This window comes from Pyrus communis, chromosome 1 (assembly GCF_963583255.1).
Source record: "Pyrus communis chromosome 1, drPyrComm1.1, whole genome shotgun sequence".
Taxonomy (NCBI): domain Eukaryota; kingdom Viridiplantae; phylum Streptophyta; class Magnoliopsida; order Rosales; family Rosaceae; genus Pyrus; species Pyrus communis.
The window spans coordinates 9,603,751-9,618,629 of record NC_084803.1 but is presented as its reverse complement, the minus strand read 5'-3'; the positions used below and the strand labels follow the sequence as shown (position 1 = coordinate 9,618,629).

The window sequence follows — 14,879 nt, the reverse complement described above, 5'->3', positions numbered from 1 at the left end:
TATTAGCAGAGCAGTGCTTTGATCCTTGGTGTCTTGGGCCTGATTTAAGGCTTATAACACCTTAGTTTGGGCCTTCTTCTGTGATGATCTCAAACCTTTAGCACACTTTTGGGCTGATCGTGGAAGGAAACTAAACACAAAACTTTGGGCGTAAACGTTCTTAAGCAACTAAGTTACAAACGTCTTATTGATGAGCAGTGATTTTGTAATTGCTTGGGACTTACCGTATTTTTCTTAAGGTGCTTTTTGAGCCTTATCCTTCAGCTTCACGACGTCTTACATGCAATAAAGATAATTACCTAATCACAGTCTTATCTCTGTCATTTTCACTAATTAATAACTATAGGGTTACGTAATGTGGACGCAAAATGCACTTAGGTCCATGGACATTGGTTAGTGAAATGCATGCTTAGAGTTTTTGGTGACTAATTAACCAAAAGATGAAACGCATGCCTATTGCTTATATGGGTTTTTCTACAAAAATTTCTTTCGGTTTAACAAAGCAATATTTTAATCTGTCTTGACCAACTAGTCTAATCAACGTCTGCGTAACTTGGGTAGCTAAGAATATTGGAGTGGAATATGCTGGTTTAGGTTCCCCAAATAAAATTGTCTAGACATGTTCTTGTTCTTTAATTAGACTTATCAGACATCCCCAAAAGTTTCTGAAAAATATTTTAAGCAGAACTTGGTAGAGTTGACTTTGATGCTAAACAATATTCAAGCCATAAATCCATAAATGCATGATTTGAAAAGTGATCTGAATCCAGCCAATGCTGCATAATTCGTGTACAGTTCCAAAAAAATTAAAAAAATAAAAGATGAGGATGTGATTGCAGTTGAAATTTTAGATGCCAAATCAAATTCTTATGTCTGGCAGATCAAAGTTGGCTTAAAATTCAGCTTTTGTGGGGTTGGAATATATTTTTAGCATGTGTAGGATTTTGGAAAAGAAACACGGTTTTATATTGTCTCAAAAAATGAAGATTTAATTAGATGCTGAGTTTTTCTTTTTCCTGAAATATCTCTGAGGGTGTTTTTTTATACTGCTTTTTAAAAGGATTAAAAGTGTTTTATAACAGTTAAAAGTGTTTTTGATTGTGTTTGTTATGAAAAGTTAAAGCATTTATGAGTCGTAAAAGCACATTTTAGATAAGCACCTATTAGTTCCTACATGTCTATTATAAAAAGCACTTTTAGAATAAGCGTTTTTTTATAGAAACATCTCCAAACAAGTTGCCAACGTAATTATTAAGTTAGGCATAGCGATTATTAGTTGGCTCAAAGTGTTTAGAGTGGATACCCTTAGGTATGGTACCATACTTGTATAGAGAGATTATAAGGTTCGACTATCGAACCAAGTCATCTGTGCGTGCAGCATACCTTACAAAAGATCTGAACATATATATATATATATATATATATATATATATATATATATATATATATCAAGCCCTTTAAGTGAAGAGATCCCTACTTTTAGAAAAAAATGAGACTTGGTTGTGAAAACCACTCTGCATCGAACTTCAATAATCTGAATCGTCCTATTTTGTAAGTCTCAATTCATAAATCACCTTTGCAAAAATTCAATTCAATCCAAAACTATTTGCCCATTAAATTATCACAATGAAATTTCAATGTTTCTTAGAGAACAAAGTGTTCGTCAATTTCTTTGAACTTAATTAGATGCCTCAAATATTTCGAATTTGACTAATATTTTGTAAGAATGATTTATAAGGTGCAACTTGAAAAGTAGATGGTTCGGATCGTTAAATTCGATGCAGTGTAAGCCTAACAACTAATCCCCATTTTTATAAATAAATAAAAAATGAGAATCACCTCCCATAAGGGCTCATGTTCCTATAGCAGTGAAACACATATACAAACAATATGGGAACATATAAGTTCGTGTTCTTATAAGACTCATCAAGTGACCTAACTCTTTACTAAACAAACATAATAATCATGTTTACTGATTTGGTTTAGGGATTTGCCTTAACATATAATATGTAACATGTATAGCAGTATATGAGGTGAAAAGACTAAAGAGCCTACAAAAGTGGGGATGTGATTGGTACAAGACAAGGACATATACCTACATCTTTTGGGAGCATTTTACTAATTAATCAAATTCAAACCCATTCGAATTTCTGAAGTATCTCCGGATTTCAAATAATGTCGTTAATTAAGGTGAAGTAGGAGATCACATATATGCTAATCTGTATTTAAAAACATTTTCTGCTGATTAATCACTAAAATTAATGCTGATCAGGACTCAGATTTCGGTTTGATTAAAAAATATATATTCATACTTCACAGCTCAAACAATAGCCAAGAGGGTTGATATTAATGAATATACAACTTTATCCTTGTTTAGTTAATCAATTAATTAGAAGCAGGATATGGTTTAATGAGATCCTTGTGTGCATAACTGTCATATGGCTTTATACGTAAAATCTGAATCAGTCATTGATGATCACCTCCATCTGTGATACGATCATTTCAAAACAACGATTCATATCAGTTGTAGAAATAAATAAACTTCATAAACATCGAAGTGCGAATATGAAGTAATAGGTATGCCGAGATTAGTGACGGGTGTCTATTGGGACCAAGGTGGTTCCAAGATCATAAGGAGTTCGGAAAATATACATATGAAGGTCTTTTGAGGACATTCAAATGTTTGAAATGGATCCCTTTTGTGTCCACCAAGTGTTTGATGTAATGCCTGCTAGGCATATCTAAGTAGCAGGTTGCATCGAGAGCACTCGACAAGTTCTCTCGATATCACTCATCAGATTGCTTCGACATATGTCGTTGACGTGTGAGCAACATGGTTTGGCTGACAACAACAAGCTCACTAAGTGTTCAACGAAATGCCTCAATGAATAATTTTGCAATCTATTAAAAAAACTTAAGATCTTTAACATTGGGACCCCCTCAATGTTCAAATCTTGGATCTGCCATTGGCCAAGATGCCTTATTATACTAATAAAAGCATCTAATTGATGGAAGAAGTGTTGTAAAAGATCAGTTCGCGAGACTTTGGTCTGATACAATAAGAATTGCTTATTGTATGTGGAGAAAAATAGAGTGCGAAAATTACTATCTAAAGTTAACAAACTAACAAATCTATTAAAAAATGAATGAGAATTTAAATTTTTTAACCTAATAATATTCGATATTCGCATGCAATGAATATGGCTTGGAATTCCAGCTTAGACTGCATCCAAATGAAAGGCCAAAACAATCACAACGCTGCTGAATTTTAACACAACAAGAATATAATCCCACTGGTCGTGCTTTTAGGAAACAAAGCCTGAGCATTTGAGGGGTTGAAATTCCAAAACCCTAATTAAAAATGCATGTAACCATTTGGTAATCTTTGCACATTGAGGCTCTAACGTAAAAAATTGGGATGGAAATCTTGAATAAGTCATATGGGGAATTATATAGATACGTTTTTGTTCATATTTTAATGGGGATGAAGATATGAAAAGAGAGGAATAATGCAAGTGCATGTAGTTGTACTTTCATATTTAAGAAAATGGTGTTAGATGCTTGAGAAATGCTAAAGAAAGCTCTCTCAAAAGTTAAACCTTTCATAGATTCTCTGACATCTCATGTTTTTTTGCATAATGTTTTACAACGTTGGCACGAGAATTAACGTTCAACTGTGAGGTAGAAGAGAGTCCATGAATAATCTCAATTTGAGAAAGTCTTCTTAGCATTTTTCTTAAATGTTTATTACTTGGAATGGGACGAGTATTGAAAATATTATGATTTTAGGTGTTATTATGTGATTGGTAATAAATAAGTATTCCAATCATTTGAATTACTGCTTTTTCGTGCGTTTACAATTTATTGAGAAGATTTCGAATTAATTAAATATATTTTAATTGTTTTGACCAAATTTTTTTTTTTTTAATATATTTCAGTAGAATTTTGTTTTGCTCCCCATGTTCATAATACAGCAACGCATCTAGTAACATCTTTTGTGTTTAAGGAAGGTGGCCTTCATAGTTGTAATGAGTTTAAACTAGAGTGGTTGTTCAACACTCTGGCATCTGATAACATTTCAATTCGAATTTAATCAAAGTTTCTATCGTTTGGGGAAAAAAAAACAAAAAACAAAAAATGGATTTTAAAATGATTAGAAGAGTAATTGATCTCATTTTATTCAGTTTCTCCCATGTTTACGACTTTCTTCATTCCAACTAACTAACCATACAGTCACAAAACATTTATAAAAACCAATCATATTTTTATGATTTATGATTTTTTGCTTCTTCTAGAGTTATGAATTAAATTTTCTTTCTTTCATGTATGGTTGAAACTTTGACATGAATGGCAAGCCCAGAGAAAAATGGTTACTTCCTACTTTATTACGAACCCACCCCGGAAACCATGTCGCCGAAATAAGAGAAAAACATTGCGATAGAGATGGGTTGGATAAGTCAGAGAAACAAGTAGCATATAGGTGCAACTAGCACTATCAAAATTAAATTACAATAAAATGCATAATAATATATTTAAGTTACAACTAAGGATAGGCGTGGTTTGGTTTTAGTGTTTTGCTGATTTTAGACCCCGTGTTGTAATTGGACTAATGTTTTTCAGAGTTCAATTTAGTTCGGTTTAGGCCCTAAACAAGTAGTGTAAAGACAAGTGGAAACAAACCGATTCATTTAGTGATTGGCTTAGGTTTGGTTTAATTACTTTTCCTTTGTAAAGAACTAAGTGAATCAAATCATCGAGCTTGGTTTGATTTGCATGTTTTGGACAATTTGTGCGATTCTTTTACCCAACTTTGATTATTTTGTGTTAGGATTTAATTGTCCATGAAAAACAATGTATCTTGGAGCGACTTAATAGTTTTTAAGCACCATTCCAAACACGCGTTTTGAGCTGGTTTTTAGTAGCAAGTTCTACCTCTCATGAACTCTAAACACATTGATTATCGATCACATAACTAGGCAATTCAGTTGTTTTCCATGGTTACTATTCATTGAAAATTCAAATTTAAGTGGTAGGTAATTCTTGACAGCAGCCGCAAAAAGCAATTATGCATATGCATGTTAAAGTTTGATTTCTTCTAAAATTCATCTTCTTAATAACTAATAATTTAATCAACTAACACTCTCATTTATAAAAATTCAACGAAAAAAAACGAACATACTGCTCTAATAAAAATCCCTTTTTTGTTGAGCAGGGAAACAAAAAAAAGACATAAAAACGAAAAAACAAAGAAGGCGACGCGCATACAGCACACTATTGATGTGGATGTGGTACTCTCAGGTATACTCTACTCTCTACTGTCGTCGTCTGTCTGACCAAAATGCTAAACGCCTGTGACGGGTGAGAGAGTGGGCCCCACCCACACTCACTCTTCTCCTATCTGTTTTTCCCTATTTATTTTCTCTCGCTCCCCCTCCCCTCCACAAAAAAACCGCCATTCCCAAACGCTTTCACCTTTCCCTCCTCCTCCGTCCTCCTCCAATAATTCCACTCCAAAACCCCCATATCTAATTAATTAATCCTCCCCAAATTTGATTAGTCTCCATCTAATCATCTGTCTATATACCATATATATACTTATTGGTTGTGTGTGTGTGTGTATATGCAGCCTTGTAGCAGAGAAATGCAAGAAATGAACTCTCTATTGAACGCCTCAGCTTCCGCCTCTCAACTCTCCCTCCAAGATCACCACCACCTCCAACAACAACAATCTCACTCTCACAGCTCCCAGATGCATCCACAAATTCCGAACCCCTCCGCGTCCCACTTCGACTCCGCCACCCACGACGACTTCCTCGAGCAAATGCTCTCCACCCTCGGCCCCTCCTGGGCCTCCGCCGCCGACGACGCCCCGCCTCCGCCCTCCTCCAACCCTGACAATGTCGTCTTCTCCTACGACGACTCCGCCACCCTCGCATCCAAGTTTCGCAGCCAGCAGATCAGCGCCGGTTCCGGCGCTAACAAGTCCGCCTCCGCATCTGCCGCCGCTGCTGCCGCCATGATGCTCCAGCACCAGCTCATGATGTCCAGATCAGGCGCCGCTGACTCCGGCTTCTCTCCCATGGGCTTGTCCTTGCGGAACAACGGAGACTTTGACCGGTCCAACAGCGACGTCGGCGACGTCTCCTCCTTCAAATCCCCAAATACGGGGGTGAGTCTCACTCTTTCTCTCTCTCCCTCTCTCGCTCTCAGTCTGAAGTAACCGATTGCATAAGTGTAAATTTACAATGGCGGCATAAATGTAAATACGGTTATTTTACAGGGAGGCGATGGGGCTTCTTCTGTTCAATCCCTGTTCAATGGCTTCGGCGGATCACTGCATGGAGCTGCAAATTCTCAGTCTCCCAATTTTCACCACCCTCAGGCATGCCTTAATTTTATTTAATTATTAATTAATTAATTAATTAATCACGATTTGTTCTAATTGGGATTGTTAATTATGCACAGGGAGGTCAGCTGCTGGCGCAGAACTACGGAGGTGCAGGGGCGGCGATGAACCAAGCTCCGGCGGGTGGGTCTGCTGGGGCTGCGCCGGCCCAACCCAAGCCCAGAGTCAGGGCGAGAAGAGGTCAAGCCACTGACCCGCACAGCATAGCCGAAAGAGTGCGTCTCAGTCAATTTTAGTTGTTGTTGTTATCTGCGCAACCAAACAGAAACGGCTGCAATTCTTTGTTTGTTTCTTTTCGTCAGTTACTCTGATTTCTGACTGAAATGGTGTTGCAGTTACGGAGAGAGAGAATTGCAGAGAGAATGAAGGCTCTGCAGGAGCTGGTTCCCAACGCCAACAAGGTAATTTAATTTAATTAATTAATTAACCAATGAATATTATAGTCTGTTAATCGAGATTAAACAACGTAATTTATTTGTGATCATTAAACAATTTTTCTTTAATGTTATGTAACGATATGAAAATTAAAATGGCTAAGATAAAAAATAATAATAATAATAATAATAACTATTTCAGCAGATCAAACTATTATATAATAAAAGAGTAAAAACGGATTATAGTGCATTTATTAGCTTAGAATATCGTTGTGGTTAAATAGGGAGTGTAGGTAAATTTCTTCATACCAAATGATGTATTACAAATAAGAAATAAGCACGTTAATGATTCCTAATTAATAATCTTTAGTATTATTTTTTGTATTTAGAAAAAAATGGTAACCAATCCTTCCGTGCGCAAAAAGAAAGGAGAAAAAGGGGAAGTTGGTCCCGGGCCGTACTCCAGCACGACCCAAATGCCGATTGGTTAGGCTAATAATGGAGTATTCGAAACGTTACTAGTTAGTTTCTTTTTTAGAAAAAAAAAGGTTACTAGTTAGTTAGACTTGCATTCTTGTATTATTTAGTATTGACCCAAGAAAATTATTAGTATTAATAATATTTTTAATCTAAACTAATGATTAAGTAGATGCAAGTAGACCTGGCATTCGTGTCGTGTTTCTCGTGTTCGTGTCGTTTTCGTGTCATACCCGATAGCTTAACGGGTCGTGTCGTGTAATACCTGTTAAAGTAAACGGGTAATATGACCCGACCCGAAATCAACCCGTTAATATTATCAGGTAATATGACCCGACCCGTTACCCGTTAAGAAAATTATATTTTAAAACAATAAAACTGAAAAGAAAAACATAATTTGACCCAAAAAAATGTAAAACATAATATTAAATTAGTATATACATACTAAATTTCGGAGTTGACCCCTTAATGAAAGTTGTAAAGCTTTTCATTACGTGTGATTACATTTTTCACACTTATTATTATTAATTTTCACTCAAACAAATAACATTGTTCATGAGATTTTTAAAAAATCTACCCTTATTTATACTTTCATCAAGTATAACAAAAGATTTTATGGTATCCACTAGTGTAAATATTTTAAATTGAAGATCGAATTCATTCATTGTATTCATATAGGGTCAATGAGTGTAGCTGTAAAAAATCATCAAAATCAGAGTTAAAATAACCGTTAAATCGTAAATTTTCGTTTATAACCGTCGAAAAGTTTTGTCTCATTACTTGATCTCTGAATGTTTTTTTTTTTTGCAATTTTTGGCATATGCGATCTCGAAGCATATATAAACAAGTTTGACGGTTGGATCGTTGAAATTAGTTTTGTAGGATGCGTATCACATCAAAACGATAGATTCACTAACACTTAAGAGTTTATTTATACTTTCATCAAGTATAACATAAGATTTTATGGTATCCACTAGTGTAAATATTTTAAATTGAAGATCGAATTCATTCATTGTATTCATTTAGGGTCAAGGAGTGTAACTGTAAAAAATCATCAAAATCAGAGTTACAATAACCGTTAAATCATGATTTTTCGTTTATAACCATCGAAAAGTTTTGTCTCATTACTTTATCTCTGAATGTTTGTTTTTTGCAATTTTTGGCGTATGCGATCTCGAAACATATATAAACAAGTTTGACGGTTGGATCGTTGAAATTAGTTTCGTAGGATGCGTATCACATCAAAACGATAGATTCACTAACAATTAAAGAGTTTATTTATACATTCATCAAGTATAACATAAGATTTTGTGGTATCCACTAGTGTAAATATTTTAAATTGAAGATCGAATTCATTCATTGTATTTGTTTAGGGTCAAGGAGTGTAGCTGTAAAAAATCATCAAAATCGGAGTTAAAATAACCGTTAAATCGTAATTTTTCGTTTATAACCGTCGAAAAGTTTTGTCTCATTATTTGATCTCTGAATGTTTTTTTTTTTGCAATTTTTGGCGTATGCGATCTCGAAGCATATATAAACAAGTTTGACGGTTGGATCGTTGAAATTAGTTTCGTAGGATGTGTATCACATCAAAACGATAGATTCACTAACACTTAAGAGTTTATTTATACTTTCATCAAGTATAACATAAGATTTTGTGGTATCCACTTGTGTAAATATTTTAAATTGAAGATCGAATTCATTCATTGTATTCATTTAGGGTCAAGGAGTGTAGCTGTAAAAAATCATCAAAATCGGAGTTACAATAACCGTTAAATCGTGATTTTTCGTTTATAACCATCGAAAAGTTTTGTCTCATTACTTTATCTCTGAATGTTTGTTTTTTGCAATTTTTGGCGTATGCGATCTCGAAGCATATATAAACAAGTTTGACGGTTGGATCGTTGAAATTAGTTTCATAGGATGCGTATCACATCAAAACGATAGATTCACTAACACTTAAGAGTTTTTTTAATACTTTCATCAAGTATAACATAAGATTTTGTGGTATCCACTAGTGTAAATATTTTAAATTGAAGATCGAATTCATTCATTGTATTCATTTAGGGTCAAGGAGTGTAGCTGTAAAAAATCATCAAAATCGGAGTTACAATAACCGTTAAATCGTGATTTTTCGTTTATAACCGTCGAAAAGTTTTGTCTCATTACTTTATCTCTGAATGTTTGTTTTTTACAATTTTTGGCGTATGCGATCTCGAAACATATATAAACAAGTTTGACGGTTGGATCGTTGAAATTAGTTTCGTAGGATGCGTATCACATCAAAACAATAGATTCACTAACACTTAAGAGTTTAATTATACTTTCATCAAGTATAACATAAGATTTGTGTGGTATCCACTAGTGTAATATTTTAAATTGAAGATCGAATTCATTCATTGTATTTATATAAGGTCAAGGAGTGTAGCTGTAAAAAATCATCAAAATCGGAGTTAAAATAACCGTTAAATCGTGATTTTTTGTTTATAACCGTCGAAAAGTTTTGTCTTATTACTTGATCTCTGAATGTTTGTTTTTTGCAATTTTTGGCGTATGCGATCTTGAAGCATATATAAACAAGTTTGACGGTTGGATCGTTGAAATTAGTTTCTAAGATGCGTATCCCATCAAAACAATAGATTCACTAACACTTAAGAGTTTATTTATACTTTCATCAAGTATAACATAAGATTTTGTGGTATCCACCAGTGTAAATATTTTAAATTAAAGATCGAATTCATTCATTGTATTTATATAAGGTCAAGGAGTGTAGCTGTAAAAAAATCATCAAAATCAAAGTTAAAATAACCGTTAAATCGTGATTTTTCGTTTATAACCGTCGAAAAGTTTTGTCTCGTTACTTAATCTCTGAATGTTTGTTTTTTGCAATTTTTGGTGTATGCGATCTCGAAGCATGTATAAACAAATTTGACGGTTGGATTATTGAAATTAGTTTTGATAGGATGCATATCCCATCAAAACGATACATTAACTAACACTAAGAGTTTATTTATACTTTCATTAAGGATAACATAAGATTTGTGGTATCCACTAGTGTAAATATTTTAAATTAAAGATCGAATTCATTCATTGTATTCATATAAGGTCAAGGAGTGTAGCTGTAAAAAGTCATCAAAATCGGAGCTAAAATAACCGTTAAATAATGATTTTTCGTTTATAACCGTTGAAAAGTTTTGTCTCATTACTTCATCTCTGAATGTTTGTTTTTTGCAATTTTTGGAGTATGCGATCTCGAAGCATGTATAAACAAATTTGACGGTTGGATTGTTGAAATTAGTTTTGTAGGATACGTATCCTGTGAAAACGATAAATTCACTAATACGTAAGAGTTTATTCATACTTTCATCATTTTGATGGGATACGCATTAATGTTATACTTAATTAAAGTATAAATAAACTTTAAGCGTTAGTGAATCTTATCGTTTTGATGGCTTGGAATAAATATATTAATTATTTATATATTTTAAGTGTTAATTAGACTATGTTTCAATTAGTATGTGATGATATTTAATAATAAAATTACATTTATGTTTTTTATTACTTATTTTATTTTTATTCAAGTTAAAATGTTATAAGAGATAAAAAAAAAAAAAAGCTGGTTATTTTTTTTCTTTGGGTTAAACATTAGGCGGGAAATGGATGGATATAGGTTGCAAAATTTCCCAAACATTAGGTGGGAAATGGATGAAACTCTTGATATATTAGGCGGGAAATTAATTATTATAATTTTTTTATGTTTTTGGTATTTTTAAATTACTTGATATTTTTATTTTTAATGTGTTTTATGATTTTTAATCTCAATCTTTGCCTATAATATACTATAAAAATAAATAAATAAATAAAACTTAAATTTTAAAATTTATATAGAATAATAATAGAATAATAATTAATAAACAATATATACATATTCATTATATCTATTTCATTTTATAGTAAGTTTTTTTTAGTAGTTTAAAAAAATTAAAATCATCAAAATAGCATTTTTCTTATCGTGTCGAAATAGGTTACCCGCGTGTCACTCTCGTGTAAACCTGTTAAGGACCCGTTATTAACGGGTTATTATCGTGTGACCCGATAATGACCCGATTAGTTATCGTGTTGACCCGAAACCCGTTATTTTCGTGTCGTTTACGTGTCGTGTTAACGTGTCGTGTAATAAATTGCCAGGTCTAGATGCAAGTTAGGACTGTTGGCCAAGGGAGGGAGTGGATATCCTTGCACTTTAAGTTTCAGTCTTCCTCCTTGTATAGTTTAAAACATTTTTTTTTTTGTAAGAAAATTAGATTTAATCTAAGGATTATTAGGAAACGATTTTCACACTGAACACTTTTGTTTACTTCCATTCATTTACTTTTATTTATTTATGCGATTTAATAGCCAAAAATAAACGTATGAGTGTGTAAGGTACGTGGAAACCAGTTCACGTGATTATATTATTCTAACTTAACCATATACTTATCGGGTGGCAAGTAACTAGTTTTAGTATATTTCTATACGAGATGTGTGTGTGTGTGTGTGTCTATATACAGGTGTTTCCATATGAGATGGGATCCAATAATTTAATGAATTGGATGTGGGTTTTGGAATGACAGACGGACAAAGCTTCAATGCTGGATGAGATAATCGATTATGTAAAATTCCTCCAGCTCCAAGTCAAGGTACTCCTCACATCTTTTAGATTAATGTTTATTATATTTTAAGATTAATTAAACAAAAAAGAAAGATTCCCTGCTGGTTTGACATTGTTTGCTATATTAGAATCTGGATACGATAATTAAGTAATTAATTTGTTATATATGTTTACTGACTGGCATTGTGCTTTTTTGGGCACCGCACAATATGTAGGTTCTGAGCATGAGCAGGTTGGGCGGTGCAGCTGCTGTTGCTCCCCTTGTTGCTGATATGTCCTCTGAGGTAAATTATTTCACAATAGACCCGCCCATAAATACGCTTTTATGATGTATTCCAAATTAAAAACGCACCGTTACTGTATAAGAAAGTTTAAACATATGACATTGCGTTATTAACTTAGGTACTAACGCATAGAACATTCTCAACCTGCTCGGACCAAATACTTGTTTTGGCCAAGCAGAAACCCACCAAGACCACCACAAAAAAAAAAATTGAGAAAAAGACGAGGAAATTTTTCCTTCCGGAATTTTTTTTGTGGAACAAAAACCAAACCACCACATTTCACCTACCCTACACCAACCAGTGTACCCGGCCAAACCCCAAAATTCTCCATCATATAATACAAAACGACAAAAACAAAAGCAGCACGCGTGCCCACTTTCTCAGATTCCTCTTTTCTCTTTTAGCTTTTGTCCTTTCCTTTTCACACCCTTAAAAATAAACTAAATAATGATTTTAATTTTTGGTCGTCGATGTAGGGTGGCGGTGACTGTATCCAAGCCAGTGCCAACGGCGGGACCCGCGGACGGAGCTCAAACGGTAACCAAACGGCGTCATCATCTAACGACAACAGCATGACGGTGACGGAACACCAGGTCGCGAAGCTCATGGAGGAAGACATGGGCTCCGCCATGCAGTACCTCCAGGGAAAAGGACTCTGCCTCATGCCGATTTCCTTGGCCACCGCCATCTCCACCGCCACGTGTCACTCCAGGAACCCCCTCCTCCAGAACAGCAACAACAACCCGGTCATCCCGTCCAACGGTGGCGACGGGCCATCTTCACCCAGCATGTCCGTGCTGACCGTCCAGTCAGCCACCATGGGTAACGGCGGGGTTGAGGGTTCCGTCAAAGACGCCACCTCCGTTTCCAAGCCCTGACTGAGGGCGCCGCCGTCGATCGTCGACTGACCTTTTGGCTTTGGTCTTTACTTTTTAGCGATAAATGAACACACACAGTGACGTGGGCTCCGAGGCCGTCCAAAGTCTACGAAAATAAGGCATCTGGGGTGGTGCTTTTCCAACGACGCCGTATTTGCGTAGACTTTGGCTAAAAGCTATCTCAAGCACACCACGAGAACCACCCGATCCCTATAAACCCTTTTCCTTCTAAAAGAGGTTTTTGAGGTCTCTTTGTTTATTTCTTTTAATTTAGTCTTTCGTGTTTATCCTAAAAAATATATTTAATCTTTCTGTTTGTTGTTGTTGTTTTTTTTTTTGTTTTTTTTTTTGTTTTTTGTGTCCTGAAGAAAATTATAAATTTCTATTGCAATTTGCCTTGCCATCCCCTCCTGTGTTTCGTGAATTTCTAGTATGTTTCCAGATATTCTATATTTTGAAAATTTTAATTATTTGATCTATACATAAAGATATAAATTATCAAAATTTGATGGCCAACAGTCTCGAAATATAAGATATTTCATAGTAGAATATAACTTTTGAACGAGTAATGTTATTCATACTATGTTTTTATACCATATTTTTATATCATCTGAAGTGACATCTGATCTGGACAGCTATATTATTTGAAAATTTTACAAAACACAAGGAAAATAATAAGAAAGACTCCTCATATACCACAATCATCGTTCAATTAACTAGTTTTTCTTAATTATTAGTTTATTAAATAATGAATTAAACTTAAAAATCTAATTAATTCAAATAATGTGGTTGTCCACATCAAATGTCATCTAATATGATATGAAAATATGATATAAAAACATGATATGAATATCATTACTCCCTTTGGACATACTAATGCGAAAAAACATAACGATGTGCTGTTTACGACATGATTTGGGGTTTCTTGACAGAAAATAAAAATAAAATAAAATAAAAGAAGAAGAAGAAGAAGGAATGATTAGGGTTTGATAATGATGATAGAATATTAGAGACTTGTATTTATCTAAAAGGAGTAGGCAGCTGCTAGGCTAAGCTTTGATGACTTTTTCTTTTTAGGGTTTTGTTTTTGTTTGTTAAAGGTCATTTAGTTTAGTTTTGTGCGTGGGGCTATTGCAGTAAAGACAATAAAATACTATTGCAACGTGGATTAGATTATAGGTCAACTAAAAATATCTTTATATTTTTCTTCCTTTTAACGAGATAAAGACTAATTATTTATTAAGTAATACAAGAACTGGGATGATTGATTGATGTATAATCACTTCACTTGGTAACCCTAGACACTTTTGTGTATGATATGAATGTGTACGACAATTTAGAGAAAAACTTGGCAAGTGGTGTATGCCAGTCATTCGTACGATGCCTCCTACAAAAATAGAAGTCAGATTATCTGTCCTTCTAAGTGTTATTTTCATTTTTTTCTATTCATGCGATCACGGTTCAGTCACGTCAATATTTTATATTCCTATCGATTTTTTTCTTATTATCTTTATAAAAAAATTAATATAAAATGTTGACATAACTTAACCGTATATAAGAAGGCAGACAATATACCTCCATGAAAATATTAACGTGAGAGTTAATTTAGTATATCCGTCGTCTTGAAGAATTATGAGACAAAATGACCACAATTAGGGTTTGCTCTTTATGAGGTATTTTCTTTAGCAAATTAAGTATCAGACACGCCTAACTGTGATTTGTCTACCAAAACATTTACAATTTGGCATAAAAAGATTGTGAATGCAACCTACCCACTAATGAACTCTGATTTTGTTTTTGGTTGCTGGA

At 34.1% G+C, this 14,879-nt stretch overlaps 1 protein-coding gene across 1 annotated transcript; it reads left to right on the top strand.

Annotated features, from left to right (window-relative positions):
- Positions 1-5,449: 5,449 nt before the first annotated feature.
- On the top strand, positions 5,450-13,494 carry LOC137746200 (bHLH transcription factor RHL1-like). Its single transcript, XM_068486278.1, has 7 exons — positions 5,450-6,169; positions 6,281-6,382; positions 6,466-6,621; positions 6,742-6,807; positions 11,871-11,936; positions 12,124-12,192; positions 12,669-13,494. The coding sequence occupies exons 1-7, from the start codon at positions 5,621-5,623 to the stop codon at positions 13,068-13,070; spliced, it is 1,410 nt and encodes a 469-aa protein (XP_068342379.1). The 5' UTR covers positions 5,450-5,620; the 3' UTR covers positions 13,071-13,494.
- Positions 13,495-14,879: the final 1,385 nt, after the last annotated feature.